Raw genomic sequence first — 20,226 nt, forward strand, 5'->3', positions numbered from 1 at the left:
CTATGATGGACTATGACAATAACAACAATAAAATTCTTATTACCTTAATTCGTTTCATCAGTAATGGGGACTGATCTGGCTCTATAATGTACTATGACAACAACAGTAATCCCTTATCTGTATTCATCAAAATAAATGTAATAAAATTAGAAGTAAAGTCCAAAAAATCAGTTATTACAATGCCCATTTATGTCTTGTTACCACAATTGTGTATTGTGTATACATTTTTGATTATTTAAGTAGCCTTTTCCGAATAAAATAAAATAAAAAAAACGATCTGTGTGCAAAAAGTGTAGAATATTTTTCCAGCAATCGGTTTTAATACAATTATTTATTTGCGATAAGAACAACGAACTAAAGCGACTCAAATTCTCACACAAGCGTAAGTAGTTGGTTAATGATCATTAAGTCAGCAATAACTTAGTGTGTGCACACACTCCAACAAAAAATATCGTAAAAGTACACATAATCTTATCTATTGAAGCATTTATAAATTTGATCAGAGTTTATGCGAGCGATAAATAAACGCCGCGAGTAATATAAAAGCAATTCAACGATTATAAATTGCTTTCAGTATTGCAAGAGAATCAATTGTAGATAGACGTGTTTACGGAAGAAAATAAAACCGGAAAGATACATACCAAACAAAGAGGAAAAAATACAAAAACAAAAATATTTGTATCTCAAACACAAGAAACCAACAATACAAAATTACCAAATAAAATAAAAATTAAAATAAAAATAAAATTTAACAGAAAACAACACCTACAATAAACAATTAATTAAAATTTGTTTATTTGAAAACAATAACAAAAAGAGTGCTACTCACCATAAATAGTGTAAGAAGACCTTGTTGAAATATTAAAAAAACAATAAAAAATAATCAAGAAATACTGAAAATATTTAAAATTGAAAAACAATACATTTTAATAATTCCAAAAAAAAAAAAAATAATTTTGGAGTTGATTGAACTTTAATATTTAAAAAACAAAAGTATCAAATATACTTTGGAGATAAAAAAGTGCCAAGTGTGTTACTAAGCGTGGAAAAGTATCTTTCATAAAACTTTAAGTTGAACTTTATTACAACATTTTTACATAAACATTAATAAAATTAACACTAAAATATTTACCAAAATGAAGTTAAGGTAAGTGTTATTAAATTTCAATTTTTTTTTTTAATTAATTAATTCATAAATATTATATTTGTATATCTATCACAAATTCGATTTCTATTCCTTTATACTGTTGATATTTAAAGTTATCTATAACGAATATTTTTTTACTATTTATTCTTTTTTACGAATGTAATTCCAATTTTTTTTATTTAAACTGATTTATTCATAAATATTATACAAATACTTGAATCATTTATAAATTTAATTTTATTCTTTTATAATGTTGTTACTTAAAGTTATCTACGATAAATACTTTCTTACTATTCATTCACTTTTACGAATGTAGTTTAGAATTTCCCCGTCTAAATAGACTTTGAAACTAATTGTGTAATTTTTAGTACAGATTTTTAATTACAGTTTTTAATTATTTTGTAATTGTGTCACAGATAGGAGTATCTCAAATTAATTACTTCAATTAAATAGACAAAGACGTTTAACTAATGGCGATAATAGCTGAGCTGGAACATATTAATTGTATAATTGTAACGCTTAAATTAAACTTGGAATCCATCAATTAGATTGGGTGTAGATATTTTTATTACGTTTAACATATTATTTTTTTAATTGAAGTTGAACCAATTGCTGAAGTATTAATCATTATAAAGTATTTGTATATTAAAATTAATCAACAATAATATATTGAGTTGATTAGAATAACTCGATGAGTTATAAGGCATGGACGAAACCATTATTGAGGTTTAGATATGTGAAGATCAAGCGGTAAAATAATATAAATTAAAAAAAACAATCGTATAATGATTGAAAGAATCTAAATTCGATTAAGTATAATATAAATTTAAAAAAAAAATTCATAATTCAAAGCCTCAAACAATAGGCGGTACATTATAATGGTATAAATCTTTTTTAAGTGCCGGAAGTCCTTTGGCATCATTGTGCCAAAGGACTTCCTAAATTCGATTAAGTATAATATAAATATAAAAAAAAAAGTTCGTAATATGATTAAAAGAACTTATGCACCTTAACTTATGTGTTATTACAATGTAAACCTCAGACAGTAGTCGTTATATTATGATGGTATAAATCTATTTTAAGTTTCGCTTCCCCATCAGTGTGCCAAATGACTTTTTAATATAGATAGTTGAAAACAATTGTAGAAATATTTAACGAAATTATTTTGTATACATATTTATACTTTCCATTGGTTAAACTCCGGTTAAGGAACCACTAGTCCACCGAGGACTGTTATATTGATAAGGAAGAAGAAGAATTGAAGAAGAAAATTTTTTAAACTCCTTGTTAGACAAAGTATATAGTTTAAAGATAAAATATGTAAATAATTAATATCTTCACTATTATAAAAATATCTCATTTTAACTAAATAAAAGTTATCATAATTCAGTGCTCTTGATATTCTATTTTTACCCAATATAGTTTTTTTATTTAATTTATTTTGCAATTGATTTTTTTTTGTGGTATCAACTATCAAATCTAGTTATACGTAAGCAATTTCAAAAAAAATCTAAACTCATTCAAATAAATTTATATTATCAGAAATTTTATGTATTTCCAGAGCTTTTAAATTTATTTAAAATTAAACAAAGTAAGCTTTTTTAATCAATTTGTTTAACAAGAATTGGTAATAAATTTATTAACCCGTTCATGAAATGTTTATTTTTATTATATTTAATTAACAAAACACAAAATGTTTAAAAGAAGTAGAATTGAAAAAAAAAAAATTCACAAAAATTGAAAGTAATTTTTCAAGACTAGCTACAAATATTTATACTTCGAGGGTTTGCAATACAACAGAAAATGTTAAAAAATAAAAATAAATCAAGAATAAACATGTATTGAAGATTAATTTAATTAAAAATTGCAAATCATCGCCATTTATCTTGATAGCCTCAGTAAATGACTAAGTTCTTAAATAATTGTTTTACAAGTCTTTAAGCAATTTTTTAACAATAAAGTATGTATTCCTCACTAGTTAATTATTCTTTTTAAATAAAATTCCATTAAGAATTTGTTAAATTTTCTATATATGACTAATAGGTTTCTACTTTTTAAGCTTAAAAGAAATATTTCCATATTTTGTGCCTACAACGTTTATAGTAGTTTTTGCCAAATATTTATTTAAGCCATTTTTTGCAAATATTTCTGGATATACGTGTGCCTTCAATACTCAACAATTAAATAGCAACATTTTATAAATATATATGAACTACCAACTCAACAAGTATGACTAGGCACTTTCAAATAATTTTCTACATTAATATTCATATTATGGTATATTAGAAACTTTCCTTTCATGTTTCTATTTTGGTAGATTACTTTACAGTTTCTAATAGTGGAATCATGATATTAATTATATCGTATATGTAGGATACAGTGAAACCTATGAAAATTGAACATTGTTGAAGCAATTTTTAGAAATATAGTAGTAAATTGATTTATAAATAAAATACCTTACATCTTTTATAAGTGATATAGTATAGTACTTAGTGTTATAAGTGGATCGAGCCATATTAGTTAACTACGACATAAAGAGGTTCCTTAGCCTAGCTATAAGAGTAATTGAATGCTTTTAAATTTATAACTTGTGCCTGTATTATATATTCAATATACGTAAAAAAATAAATTATATATATTAAAAATCATTATTTCTTTATCGTTAAAAATTCCTTTTTCTAGATACAACTAACAAAATTCCATCCAGCCTCCTCTTCAATATATATAACTACTAGAACACATAAATTTTTAACTCCCGACTTAATATTTAACTAAAGAATCTATTATTTCTTTGTCGTTAAAAATTCATTTTTCTAGATACAACTAACAAGATTCTAATTTAACCAGCCTCTTCTTAAATATAAACAAGTACTAGAATATCAATCTTTAACTTCCGACTTAATATTTAACTAGAAATCTAGAATTTTAAAATAGTGTCCCTTCACACATATTGAATAGCATTCTTATTTTGATGACAGTTTTGTAATAAATTCACCTCATTCAAATAAATTACATTTAATATTATATATATTTTAAAATTTTTCGAAGCCATTCTTTTGCTATAGCAATCATTCTCTCAATACTGTTCTATAATATAATCCTAAAATAACATATCATCAATTGAATCTATTCTTATTAGAGCATAGAAACGATATTCAAGGGTTCGAACAGTAATGAAGTAACAATAACAAACATTTGAATAATTCATTGAAATTTGACTGACTATATAACGATGTTTCGAGTATTACCAAGTACTCATCATCAGTCATCTTAAGAAGGTATATATAAAGAATAAAAGTCATAAAAAATTAACAGTTATAACTTTTTAAAATCTTTTATACGGTTAATATATATTAAACGTCCACAATTTCAAAGTTTTCAGGTCTACTACCTCAGTAAGGGATATTATTTAATAAAAAGTCATACAAACTACGTAAAACGGGGTTACACATTATAAATAATGTAATATATATATATTGGATCTGATTATTTTTGTTTTTCATTGTTGTTTTTGTAACTCATATAGTTCTAACAGCTTAATGAATGCTGAAACTGTAATAGAAACAAAAACTAACCTAAAAAGCTGTTTTCTCATGTAAGTGTATTGAAGACCCATGCAATCCCATAATGATTGCCTTTTATTTCATTTTACAATCTCTGTTCTAAATATAAACAATATTTGTCTTAACAAATTAAATAAAAATTATTTGAGATTAAAGTTACAATTACATTTTAAATATTTTAAATACTTTTTTTTTTTTAGAATAAATAATAATATACGTATATGCGATCACGATTCTTTCTAATGATACATTAATGACATGACATATATTAGTCATCCATGATATTTACAGCGTATATGCATCGTACATTATATATTCATTTAATGACTACATAATATTCTATAATAATAACTTTTAAATTGATTTTTATACTATTTTTAACTTATTTCATTTAATTTATGGAATTTATTTATTTTATTACAAATTATACTTTTAAATATTGAAATTAATTGCTGCTAAGACAAGTTGTCTACCCAGTAAACAGCTTATGACAGCTGGTTTAGTTATTCGTGTTCAGATAGATTTTATTAAATGCAAGTCAAGTTGTTGTTTACTAATTCATTGCAAAATATTTCAACACTTCAAATACTATCGCAGATACAACATTTTGATAACTTGATTATTAGAAATATAATTTTAAAATTTTTATATAATACATATATTTGTATATACATATGTATATATAATATATATATTTCTCTTTAAAATGCAGTAACTAAGCTGCAGGTTAGCGAATAAACTCAAAACAGCTGATAAATTAATTATTAAAATATGTAAGTAGTCGTTCACATTTAGGTTAATATATGCATATATTTACATACTAAAATATATGAATTTAATATATACCATATGTGTATGTATAAAAATTAATATTTCATTCTTTGATTAAATTTTGAATTGCTATAATTTTACCGATGCCAAAATACTGATAAAGCCAAGTTGATATAGCCATATTGAGACAGGGCCATAAAAAACTGAAAGTGATTAGAGAAATGGTCACACTTACCAGCAACGAAAATTATTCTACCCGTACATATTTATGCATGGACGTAGACAGGAAACAGGATAGGGGGGAAAAACTTCTCGGCATGAAAACTAGAAAGCGCCAAACAAACAAAACAAAACATAAAAACGTTATTTCATTGAAATAATCCATAAAACTATCTGAAACAAGCATTCCTTCGATATTAATCCATCACATCAAACGGGGGCCACTATATGTTATCTTTGCATTATGAAATATTACTTCAAATAGTTTTTTTTCAGTAAGAGGAGTGGTCTAGGAAGAGTAAGAGGACAGCTAATCACCACTCTATATACCGTTTTTGGTAATACCTTTCCATAAATATGATTGATTTCATTGTAGAATCTGAAATTCTGTAGAAATTACAGTTGTAGATCACGTCTGAAAGATTTTTATTCCATTCTTCGATACGTCTAACTAATGGATTACGTCTAAAAGACTTTTATTTCAACCTTTATATATGCACATGTATTGATCTTATTGCTAAGACCGTAGATGAGGCTACTTTTCCTCTTGTAAAGTCTTTTGTATTAACATTTAATTGTTAAGGAAACCGACAAGGCTCTCAAACTGAGTTATTTTTTAGTCTGTTTTTGATAGGTTCCACTTTACAATAATTAATTGTTGAGAACATGATAGAGTCATGGTAGTAAATATATTGCTACATAATTGGGACGTTCCGGCTTACTACAAAGTCTAGGTAGAAATTTGACACTATATAGTATCGCTAACGACCAACGAACATAATAGAGTTAAGATAGTGAATATATTGCTACATAGTTGGGGTATTCCGATTAAATACAAGGTCTATGTAGAGATTTAACACTATATAGTATCAGTAAGAACCAACTAATTTAATAGAAAACGTAATAGAGTCAAGATAGTAAATTTATTGGTAAAAAGTTGCAACAAGATCTATGTAGAGATTTCATACTATATATTATCGCTAAAAACCAACTGGTCTTGCAAGTAGACAGATTTACCTAACCTAATCTAACAATGATTTGTTAATATGCAAAAGTGAATGTAATACCATTAAAATAGTTTATCAAAAACACAAAAAATGGGCACGTACAGGTTCCTATAGTAAGTTTGACAATCTAGTAAAATTGCATCATAAATACCAGTCGTCAATCATATGTACTTTAGTAATATGTACTTTGGCAGTTATGAAAATTATGAATGACTGAGTTAATGATACAATTACGATAAAAAATAATATAATTAAAATTTTTTACGTTATTTGTTGTTGCTATTTTGATAAGTTTTATCACTAAATTTGTTATGAATTACAGTCAGAGGCGGCATTCAACTCAGTTAGTAGGTAATTATGAGAAGGCATGTACTATGATTTGTCATACTCATTTCACACAAAAACTGGAAATTGGCAAAATTAAATATTTACCATTTAGTTCTGATATTAATGTACTTAACATATAAACGTACTACTGCATTTTAATTAGTCGTGTGTCAGATAAAGTTTCCCATACCGGAAATGTATGCTAATCGCTGAAAGCTTAACACCGCTATTCTAAGCTAACCACACCCATAAACATAAGCCCTATCATAAATTTGAATAGTAAATCAGTTAAAATATCACCAAATCTATAATCGAAAATCAAGAATCGAGAATCAGTTCTATGAATTGTACGCGTGGAGCATTAATTTTTTTTGAATTTATTCACAATTTTATATAATTTTTTGTCGATATTTAATAGCGGAAACGTGATTTGCGTAGATACATCGATTTGAGTTCTCGTTATATTTAATTGTAATTTTATTGGAACAATTTACGGGTATTTACAGGTATAAAAAATCATTATTAACGTAAATTCACTGGAAATTGAAACTGTGACGCTTCACTTCACTTCATCAAGTCAATTGTCATTTAAAATCCGTACAGACAACATCAATGCATCAATGGAATATCACAAAGAAGTATTCGTATCTCAAAATGTGCTCCATTCTGGACGTAGTAGTTGCTAACTTAAAAAAAAAAAAAATTCGTCAACTCACTGAATTCAATTTTAATTATTAATTATTTTGCTATAGTCATTTTAATTCAATTTTTTTTCTCCTATTGTATTTATTTTGTTTTTTGTGAAGTATGAATTCATGTTTTATTTTTGTGTTAAATAAAGTTGTACAATTTTTTTCAATTAAGCTTGGTTAAAATAACAGTCGTCAAAGGAAAAAAGTCCCGCCAGAAAACATTGTTTACTGGTGCTTCCCTAATTCAGTTAATTTACTTTAATAGTATCTTGTATCTTCTTGGTATCTTATCATGTGTTTTTTACTTTAAAAATTATTTATATATTTTTTAATTAAATGTGAACTCTGTGCAATTTTTGGCACATTTTTTCTTTTTTATTTAAACTTTTTATGACAACTTTTTCCATATTACTCAGTCGATATAAAAGCGTGGAGAAGTGTTAAACCCTTTTAGTAAGAAATATTACATATTATTTTTTATTCATATTTGCATTTCTATTTATATTTCATTATGTATTTTACAATTCTTTTGTTTTATTTACTCAAGATACAAAAGTAAGCTGCTTTATACATAAGCGTGCCGTGTGTTTCCATGAATCATTTTTATGGAAGTTTATTAAGAATTTTAAGTAACGTGAGCTATGCGATATTTGCTTAGTATTTGTTTTATTTCCAACGAAAGAGATATTTATTAAGAATTTTAGAATTGACTTCTACAGAAATAATTACTCTAGATTTAATAGAAAATAAAATAAATGTAACATAATATTAAAACCGCAAATATGTATTTTATCTATCAAATAGAATGGATGTTGACTTGAAAAAGTATCTGACAATTCCAACTCCTTTCACTTAATCTAAACTGAAATGACTGTCACAATTAACATTACTTATGAATTACTCGTTTTATAATATTTAATTAAATTTTTATTTTTTATATAAAAATACCATTTTAAATATAAACTCTAATTAATGCTACATGCGTTACTGACTGGTACTTACCTTAATGGTAAAGGTATTTCTACTAAAATGTGTCATCATCATCATCATCAGCGTTACACCTCGCGATGAGCTTTAGCTGCATCAACCAGCTTTCACCATTCTGCTTTGCATGTTGTTTTAGACCTTCAATTTTGGCTACCCATTTTTCTGATGTCGTCGATCACCTTGTCGAGCCATCTTATACCTATCTCTGCCTACTTCTGCTGCGATCGTTGCATGGTGTGAAATGGAGTATTCGCTTTTATGGTCTATCATTCAGCATTCGCATGACGTGTCCGATCCATCTGACGCATTTGTAAACTTTACAGCATATTCATCGTTACAAAGTTATAGTAGCTCTGCGTTTGTGCGCAGATCCTTAAAAATTAATTATAATTTCCTAATTTTTCATATGAATAAAAAATTTCTAATATTCCTAATATACAATTATTATTATTATATTACTAACGTATCAGACACAGCTTTTTATTTTCGCTTAACGTACTCTTTTTTTTGTATAAATCCGTTAGGAACAGCTTACTAGCTTCATTACAGATTATAGATGGTTTATAAAACGTCAGCTTTAAAATTTAATCTTCTTATATTTTAAAGTAATTATATTTAAACTCAGCTTTCATCTATTGAAACAATTTTCGCTTAAACTTTTATTCCTTTATAAAAGGTAAATAGGTTGGAGTGGCTCTCTTATATACAGGAAAGCCCACTTGAGCTCACTTTATAGAAAAAATTTAATAAAAAATAATAATTATATATCGCTCTACTATAATAATAGAATTCTAAGGATAGGTGTTTATATCCTAAGATACATATATTAATAATAATATAAACATATTATGTTAACAAATTTTTATTTCTTGTATCCTCTTTCATAAAATGTATTCTTCTGCTTAAACTCTTTTCTGGATTTCATTAACCGATTACTCCTTCTTTTACTTCTTATAGAATGTTACGGTGTTTTCGACATTCGAAACACAACAGTCATACAGACGATATACATGCCAACCACAACCATCAAATGCAACGCCAGTTATCGGGCATGCATAAAAGTTTCCATGAAGCTGTCAAAATCCTCTTACTAGGAACAGCAGAATCAGGAAAGACTACTATAATTAAACAGATGCGTATACTTCATATTAACGAATATACCGATGAGTAAGTTTTAATAACAAATTTTTCCGGTAACTTAAACCAGAAAACTATATCTTCTGTTTATTTACAATTACAGTGAACGACGTGATAAAATACCAGAAATCTATCAAAATATACATGAGTCAATTTATCAGTTAGTACAGCAAATGGATATATTGGGTCTAGAATATCAATCATGCACGAGTAGAAAAAGTGCTGAGTATATACGTGAGATGGGCAATACGGCGCCTGAGTATATGAACGAGGTAAGTGTAAATAAATATTTCACGTGAACAAAAGTATCTACCATACAACAAGTATGGTTCAATTTTTGTTAAGTGTCTAGTAGTGAAGGGCAACGATTACGAATGCACTTGATTATTATTTTTGTTGTAATTTGTTTAATTTGCAACACTTGTACTGAAGCAAAAGTCATGTAACTTTTCGGCTGAAGTATTGCATTTAAGGTAAAAGTATAGATACTTCATATTGTTTTTACTTTAATACCAAGCAAGCTAAACAAGATATAGATAAGCGTATATTGACTTGAGTATCTTTTTATAGTGCTTAAGAACGTGTTCAACTCATTTATGTACTCGTACAGTTTAAGTTCGAGTTCACTTTTTAAAATTGCCATTGAACATTTAAGCTTTAAACAAATAGTAAAGTAGTTACTTGCATTTATTATTGTTGTAGTTGTTGTTTGTAACTGTGCGAGTGTTATGTTCCAATGAAGTTCAAGAAAATGAAAACCTAAGTAAAACAAAAGTAAAAATTTACAAATATATAAAAGATACTTATGTAGCTGTAGGTATATACATATTTAAACTTATATTAAAATTTGCACTATTTACAAACAAAATCTTTTAATCTGTTAATCTGTTAATCTGAGGTAGACAAGTTCAGTAACCAAAAGTGCATGTACCTTCTCAAAGTTGAATAACCAGAAGACCAATTATTTTAATGATGTTTATACTTATTAATTTAATTAAACATTAAACATAAAAATTATCTGTAGATCTGTTGGAATTTTTATTGTTATATTTTTTGTTGAAATCGTTAATATAATTTCTGTCGATATAAAACAAAGTACATTTTATGTAAGATACATTCACATTTTCAACCTTGCATGCGTTTCACTCACCTCCTAAACCAATTGCTATAAATTCTCGCATATCATTTCCTTGCGGTTCGTTCTTAATATGATAACAACACTTTTCAACTACGAATAACTAAAGTCAAAACAACGTATCTTATAAATATTGTATCTATGAATAATACTGCAAAATATTCGTAATCAATGAATGAATGCAATTATGGAAAGATTGTTAATTTAACGAACGAAACAATACATCATTTTCATACTTGTAGATATTTAAATGATAAAAATTTGTATTCAATTAATCGATTTACGTCACTATACACTTTAATATTATGTTAATATAAATAATGAATTATTTAAACAAATTGATTATACATAAAAAATTTGTTAATTGAAAAATTTCCGCAATAATGAGTACAATAATTGGTGCTGAAGTGATTACAACCTATAATCGAATCCAGCGAAGTTAGAATATCTGAGTTAGAACTCAAGTATTAAACATTGATCAATTGTTGAACACTTGCTTATCTTAGTTTGTATAGATAATGCATAAATGTATTAGTGTGTAATATTTATAAGTTTTAACTGATAAAAAAAACTATTGAAAGTAAACACATACAAAGAAAAGATTATAGAAGACATTTCTGGAACAAAAAGTAAAGTTACTGAGCTTATAATTGATTTTAAAATCCTGAATATACCTACCGTTGAAGAACAATATATAGGTGTACTCAAAATCATGACCAGCAAAAATTATAGAAAGTATTAGAAAATGTATGGAGGATTGGGTAAAGTGCTGATATAGTTTTATTGAGGTCTTTAAACTTTGCTTTGAAGGCAACAGAATAAATTGGCAACAAAACATCTCTCTATTAAAATAATAATTTCTATTAAGAAACATGGTTTCTTTCGTCATAATTAACTTAACATAAATAACAAATTGAATATATAATTAGTTCAGGTTGGAATCTTATTAAAGGAATTGAATCTCATATCTCAATCTGCCTCAAAATAATACTTGAAGTATTAGATCTAACGCTGATTATGGAATATACCATATTCATCGAAAAATATTTGGAGAATTAGGACTACCGCTGATATAGTTATCACTCGAATGACTTATGATCTTTTTATATTTTTTTTAATAATAATATATAAATATATAATATATATATGCTATAACCTACGATTTATGAAAGCACATGAATAATGAATTTTTTGCTTATAATATATATTGATATAAGCAGAAATTAGATAAATCCCAGTATATTAGTTCCACTTCAACTAGCCCAACCTTTCTGGTATAATGTTAAATTTAAGAAGTCTCCTTTTTCCATTCTATAGTATCACAGTTATATTTTGAAAAAAAAACCCAAGTTCAGAAACGCGATGTAGCCAGCTAGTATACTATAGTAGTATAGTAGAATTTTTTATTTAAGTTAGAAAGATTTAGCCCCTTTAATATTTTCGGTACTCAATAATAAGTATTATGTATTAAATATTTAAATTATATTGAATTTTAATATCTATCACAATTTTATGAAAGTTCTTTAGTAAGTCCACTACTGCTCACATAGATAATATATGTATTTCAAATAAAAAATTAGAAACAGATACTGGTGTTTATATTCTTAAGATACAAATTAATTGCAGCATTATCATATTAATTACCCTCTGTCATGAGTATTAAAATCCAAACAATATCTCGGCAAAATATATAATAAAATCACTCTCAAAAACCATGCAACCAATACAATTATCGTTTTATTTTGAAATTATTTACTGCATTTAATCAATAATATTTTATTGAAGTTAAGGTTTTCAAAATACTGTGTGACCTTAGCACTGAGTCATACCGTCTTGCAGCCGTCCGTACTCTACGGATATTGCTAGTAAAAAAACGATAAGATTATTAAAACAATTTAATTAAAATAATATGCTATTGTAGTTGTAGACCGTAAATCCCGCCCATTTGTAAAAATATTGACCATTCATTAAAAAACACACAACTCATTGTTTCTAAGACCAAATAAATAATATTTTAATTTATTTGTTATTATTTAATTCTAGGAATATTGCGATCATATAACTACACTCTGGAACGATGTTGGTATACGTACTTGTTTCGATAGATCGAATGAATATCCGTTGCTAGACAGCACTAAATAGTGAGTATAAATAAATTTTCTAAATATAATTTCAACAGTTTTATTAGTTAATAAATTAAGAAAATAATTTACAATAATTTGATAAGTTTTGGAAAATATTGGCTAATATATAAACAATTCAAAAATTCCTAATTTTATCAAATTTTATTAATGTTTTGGTTTTTATTATTTTTTTTCTTGCAGTTTTCTTGATCATTTTGAAAGAATATCTGACTATGATTATATACCCACAACTGAAGACATACTACATAGTCGTAAAATCACCACCGGCATACATCAAATATCGTTTAATGTTAAGATACCAAAATCACTCGGCGGTGGTGAACAGGAATTCCGTATGTTCGATGTGGGCGGACAACGTGATCAACGCAATAAATGGATACAAGTATTCGAAGGTATACAAGCTGTACTGTTTTTAATCTCCTGTGGCGATTTTGATCAGACCTTACGTGAGGATCCTAAACAAAATCGTTTACAAGAAGCTTTGAATCTATTCCGTGGAGTTTGGCAAAATCGTTTTCTTGCTTCCGCTGGACTTATTGTCTTTCTGAATAAACAGGTAAATAATATGAAAATATGAAGTAATTAAAAAAAAGCAAACACATTAATAAGAAAATGTACAATAATATATATACTGCGAATAGTCTGATAAAAGGACACTTTCACGAAAGAGTATTATTATACCAATGTGATGTTGGTAGTCCCCGGATTTCAGTTTTCACACAAACTACTTTTTTAACCATACCGGGAACAGAAGACAGTTTTCCCTATAATTAAATAAAATTTAAATAAGTATATGAAAAGTTTGTTTTTGCAATTCATAATCGTTTCCAAATTATTTTTATTTCCAATTGTAGTTTCTTTTGCATAATTGACTTAAAAAAAACAAAATTAAATGAACATCATTATAATATTATACATTTGAGATATAGTTTAAACATGCTAAGCACTAACTTTCTAGACAATGTTAGTGAGTTGCAAGACCTATCCTTGAAAAGCATTGGATTTTATTAAATGTCCAATATAGTTTTACACCCTCCTACATTTATACCGTAATACAAATGGCCAAGAGGCCTGAATGGATCCCCAGGATAATCAATCAATTAAACAAATTTAATCTACAATATTACACTATACTTTCTAAAGATAATATAAAATTCCCACTGAATAAAATGATTTTTTAAAATTAGAAAACATATCTACTGCCTTTTTAATCTGTTAAGAATTAAGATCATAGTAAACATAATCATGAGAGCTCTATTAATTACAATATTCTTACTATTTCAGGATATAATGGAACGAAAAATATTATCTGGAAAGCATATAGTGGATTATTTCCCTGAATTCGAAGATTTCTGCAAGCAACCACAAGCTGAAAGTTGTTTTGACGAATGTGACTGGACAAAAAAATTCATACAACAAAAACTCATCGATATAACGCAAGAACCGATCAAGCGTACCTCACGCAATCGCATAGACTATACCCAACGTGAATGTTATTATCACTTCACTGTTGCCACAGACACGAGTTGCATACGTAAAGTTTTCAACGATGTCCATCAAATGATATTGCATGAGAATATGGCTTCTGTGGGACTTATGTGATGTCACATATACATTATTACTGCATTACAACCGTAGTTAAGATATTTTAAATTCATTGCAAATAGAAGTTCTATTTCTATAAATGCAAATCATCGATTCTGACTACTCACTTATAATTAGTATGCATAAATCTGAAAATGTTTGCATTTTCGCATTATCGGTTGAAAGTTTTATCTGTGATGTTCATTCTAATAATATTTATAATGTATTAATTTTAAGCTCTTTTTTATAGTTTTAGTACATGAATTTTTACTAATACAAGTATCTTCATAATATTAAATTCTCACACAACATTTCGATCTAATGCTAATAATTAGAAATAATAATTTAAAATTAATATTAGTTAATTATTTTTTATATTAAAAAAGAAACTAACAAAATTAAATAATTAATAAATTTAAAATAAATTGAAATTATACATATTTTTTTTAAAAGACAGTAAGAATAGAAAAATTGAACTTTAGAATCAATTGCTAGCTGATGTCGCTAAGAACTTTGATCTGTGTATGACTACCTAATAATCAGCTCAATCCGTTTCGTGCGATATCAAGCAAATCGTTTTTTATTTGGTTTTGAAGTTACATTGGAAAGCACGTAATTAATGAATTCTAAAGTACACTTTCATTAGCTAGACAAATTGAGTTATTTAATCAAACAATGGCAACTTCTCAAAAGCTTTTACCACTTGAATAGGATGTATTATTTCCAGATCTAACACCTTCAGATTATCATATGTTTGAAGTGGTGTCGCCAGAATTGTGCCAAATGGGGTCACACTAGAAAAAAATTGTGTGAATGTGTACAGTATATGTTCTGTACACGATATTGTAAAAGAGGGATCTGTGCCCTAATTCCTCACTTCGTAGGCGCTACAGCATATTTCTATACCTCCAACATTTTTTAGACGACAAAACATTAACTTCAAATACGGACTTCAACAGTTACTTTGTTAGAACAAATCAGAAATTTTGGGAGCATGGAGTCATACTTATGTCCCAGAAATTGAACAAACAATTTTAGACAAAATTGAAAAATAAATAATTCTATCAAAAATTTATACATTCTAGAAAAATTTATACATTTTATATTTACCGAAAGAAAATACTATGTTTTAAACAAACCAATATTTTAAATTGTCCATGATTTTGAAAAAACCATTAATTAAGTTTTTATTACATATGTAATATTATCAGAGATATAGTATATACCAAGCGCAATTCGTTTTTGACTTCACAAAATTATGGCCCCTGGTTCGCTTTCTTTCTTTTGACTTACTTCAAGAATGGTTTGATTTTGTTAAGTTTCTGTAGTGTTTCACTGATGGTAATTGGGGTATTCTTTGCGTTAATCCATGTGGTACCCAAACATCGGGCGTGCTCTTTTTCTACTATTCCAAACTATCATGTGATTTATGTGTCAGTGTTGATTCGCCAGTTGCAACATTTCATCAACTTTTTTAGTGACAGTGACAAAAAACTATACTATACTCATTACTATATCATTCATCAGAATAGTATATATCATACATCGGAATTAATAATATAAAATATAAGTTAACTTGAAATGTTTTAATGGTACTCTACTTTACCATTGCATAGTCTAAATCATCCTAAAAGTATGCAACTCATAAACGCAAAATAAAATATTGTGGAACCCAATTCCATAACTTCCATAATCAAAACCAAAAAGCAATTCAAACATATTTTAACATATTCAATAATTTTTTATTTAACTGAATTTCACAATAGATTCAGATGAAATATATTTCATATATTATACATTCTTTCAAAACTAAATAAGTTTGCAGAAGATCAGAGCTGTCCAAAAACATCCTACGGGTCGCATCCGGCCCTATGCATCCGGCTCCATGCATCCGGCCCTATGCATCCGTCTATCCTATGTTACTACATTACCAAATTGTCCTATAGTATTTGTATATTGTATTATTCATTTATTATTATTATTTATAATTATTTATTATTACTATTTATATATATTTAAAGCTCCTTGGTGTGTGTTTTCCTAAACTAACGGCTTCAGTCGATGATGGGCATTACTAATCTCTGTGGAAGGGCGTTTATACAACGATGCATTTTATAAAATATAAATGTAGGTCCTTCACTGACTGATAATTCACTTAAACACGCACTACGCCTGCCAACGACTAATATTAATAATATTAATATTGATAGAATTGTAAAAGATAAATTAATGAAGAATTAATTATACTAAATTTAACATTATCGCCATATATTAATTTTTCTCCAATTAAATCATGAACTTATGTATTTGTTTCAGCGGCCCTCCAATGTATACAGTAAATTATATTGTCCTGCAATAGATTCTGGTCTAGACAGATCTGTAATAGATAACTAACTATCACTCTTTTAAGAAAAGATCTATCGTAATAATTCGATTTCAATTTTTCAAGCCTAAAATCTATAACACATATCTAGGCCATACCAATGCTAGCGTAAAGACAATATGTTAAACAAGCTCATTCCCAATAGTCAAGAACAATTACAGGTGCCGTTTCTATATAAATGTTCAAGTAAATATACTTATATATTTAACTATAGGCGTTTATACTTCTATGGCATATCTAACTCAAAACAGCATAATCGGTTGAACAACGCCGAAAAATATACGACCTTTGATTTTCGGCAGCTCTAATGATTTTTGACTTTGATCTATTGAAGTGGCTACATTTTTCCGTTTTGAATTGGGCTAGTTTTAAATGAAACTTATCTACTCTAAATTTATTTCTTATCCTAAACAATCCCTCTTCTTACTCTACCCTTGCCTAAACAAATTTTTACCCATGTATTCATATGTACATATAATTCGTTTCATAACTCCTGCTTTATGTACAGATTAACATCAGTGACTTTTTGCTTAAGATATGATCAAATCGCAAACAAAAGCCCGATCGGTAACGAGTGATCCATTTCATGGCATAAAGCACAACATAGTTCGATGGTGGATATACATAGATGGCAGTTCGTCAAGTGAAACTTATTTAGGTTTTAAAAAAAGTGAAAACACGGTCACTGAGCCTACTTTAGATATATCAGATAGACAATTGATAGCAGAAATGCTCAAACAATATCATAGCATTGTGGTAAATATCCTTATCTTCAACTCTATCTACGAGATATGGGATTGCACCACTATTTGATTTGCTCGCTGGCCTATAAGATAGTGCACAGCTAACATGCTATATTAAAAATAATTCTATAGTAGACAACGAAGACCAATCAATCGCATCATTCCGTTCCTATTATTGGCCGAATGCCAATCGAAAAGAAGAGTACAACAACAATGATGGTGTATAATATTCGTATCATTCTAAATTTATATATAAATTGGCAAAAAACTAAGTAACCATAAAACCAAGAAGACCACAGGAGGCTTAAGTCAATATTTGCTCTCCAGTTTAATTTAAAATCTAGATTTCAGGTACCTAACAAGGCGAGTTGGCAAAATTTGCACCAATTTAGTTTCAGAAGAGGAAATATTTTTTTTTGATTTGTGCATGAGTTAAATTCTGCTTGAATAAACCCTCAACCGACTACGTTTACTATATTCAAAAAAATTCAGGTAGTAGATTATTCCTTCTGTAAGAATTTAACAACCAGAAAAGGCGAATATAACATTATTAGCGCAAGGTAATGAATTACAAGCTACTCAATTAAAATTCATAAAACGTAATGAATCAAGTTAATATATTTTAAGAAAAGTAAGTCGAAAATCTCATATAACATAGACAACTTTATACATAACAATATTATTATTGTTAATTATAATACAAATCTTTTCAACTGAAATAAAAATCTTATACACAAAATTGTAATATAATTCTACCTAAGATTCACGCCGGTAAATACAAAAATGACAAACTGGAAATTCTTTGCCGATAACAGCTGACAATATTCAGCCAACTTGTTTCTGTTTATTACAATGCTGCCAGATCGATAATTTTTGCAATTTACTTTATTTCTGTTTTTGTCAAATGGTCGCTTGAAGGCTAAAGTACAATATACTTTGTAAGAAATTATTATTAAATAAAATATCTGAAGCAGGTATTAATCACAAACAATGTAATGTACTTCATAAGCATTCACAGAATAAGTAACAACAAAACTATACAATTTAAAATTCCATTTATTTTATATATATTATATGTATGTGTATAGAAAAAGAAAAATTATTTTATAAATATCTTTAAACTACAAACATATAATGCCTCATATTTCCAAACATTTATTGTTTCATTATGAGAAAAATGTTATGCATAATTATAGGAATATATAAAAACCAAAAATAAAAATAAATTTATATTAAAATAAAACCACTTTTATTGAACTTTGTTTTTGATTTTTTTACCAAAAACCTAGTTCCTACATTGCAATGTCAATAAAAATGAACTCATTGAAAACCAATGTCTACTCGTATACATAAAACTTTGCTGAATATTAGTTATATAAATTTTAGTTTGGGATTTGCTTCCTGCTTGCATCAAAATATATAAATATATACATATATGTGTGTGTAAAAGACTTTGTTTTCGAGATGGAAGTTTTCTGTTATTTTTTTTCGCTGATACATCACGCTGATACGTCATCTTACTTAAACTAATGATAACGAAACGCTCAAAAGCTTCAGTTAATCTAATATATTTACCTTATCATCTACTAACGTCAAAAAAAATCATATCCTGAAAAAACACAAACCGATTAGTAATGTTAACGTTTAGTAGTTATCATTGTTTAGTGGTTATATAGTGGTTATACGGATATATATCTCAATTTTCTTAAAACTATGTTTTTCTAAAATCCCTATTTATGAGATAAAAATATATTTGTTATTAAAGCAAAATATTATATGTTTTGCTTATTTTTTATTTTGTGTAATTTGTATTAAATTTCAGTCTGCCATTAATAAACATTTCATATATGGCCACACTAGTAGAAACTGAGGTGAGTTAATGATTTCGTATAAACGAAACTAACAATTTTTAGGCAGAGTACTTTTTTTATTTATTTGCAATTTATATATAATAATATTTGTCAAAATTTCCATGACACAATTTATTTATATTTTTTATAAAACGGACAGAGATAAGCCCTCCAGCCACAAAAGAGTAAAAGTGCTCAATAGCACTAATCCAAATCACAACAACAGCAACATTTATAAAACGGTATTTTTCTTTTTCTAACACAAAATTTTGATGATAGCAGAAAAACCATAGACTACTACATTATTTTAAATTATAAAGGTATTATAAAGGTTTTAGCAGCACAAATTAGAAATACGTGAATACACGTGCATATTTTAATTTTGTAGGAAATTTTTAAAGTTTCGTACTAATCTTGCACATCTGGCAACTTTATTACTCAAATAAAAAATTTCCCTACACTCTCTGCCATTGGAAATCAGCGATACTTCTTTGGAAAGCATTCCATATGTCTAAAATGCTCCCGTTGAAAAATAAA

At 27.2% G+C, this 20,226-nt stretch overlaps 1 protein-coding gene across 1 annotated transcript; it reads left to right on the top strand.

The window, feature by feature from the left end:
• The first annotated feature begins 946 nt into the window (after positions 1–946).
• Positions 947–14,999, top strand: LOC119670354 (guanine nucleotide-binding protein G(f) subunit alpha). The gene is made up of 6 exons (XM_038080581.1): positions 947–1,147; positions 9,671–9,880; positions 9,954–10,122; positions 13,029–13,126; positions 13,310–13,685; positions 14,414–14,999. Exons 1-6 carry the CDS (start codon positions 1,137–1,139, stop codon positions 14,729–14,731), a joined length of 1,182 nt encoding a protein of 393 aa, XP_037936509.1. The 5' UTR covers positions 947–1,136; the 3' UTR covers positions 14,732–14,999.
• Positions 15,000–20,226: the final 5,227 nt, after the last annotated feature.

This window comes from Teleopsis dalmanni, chromosome 1 (assembly GCF_002237135.1).
Source record: "Teleopsis dalmanni isolate 2A chromosome 1, ASM223713v2, whole genome shotgun sequence".
Taxonomy (NCBI): Eukaryota; Metazoa; Arthropoda; class Insecta; order Diptera; family Diopsidae; genus Teleopsis; species Teleopsis dalmanni.

Excerpts from the sequence above, each read along its gene's own strand:
- LOC119670354 (XM_038080581.1), top strand. Across the intron at positions 13,127-13,309 it reads TTGCTAGACAGCACTAAATA|TTTTCTTGATCATTTTGAAA; the intron begins GTGAGTATAAAT and ends TTTTTCTTGCAG. Across the intron at positions 13,686-14,413 it reads TTGTCTTTCTGAATAAACAG|GATATAATGGAACGAAAAAT; the intron begins GTAAATAATATG and ends TTACTATTTCAG.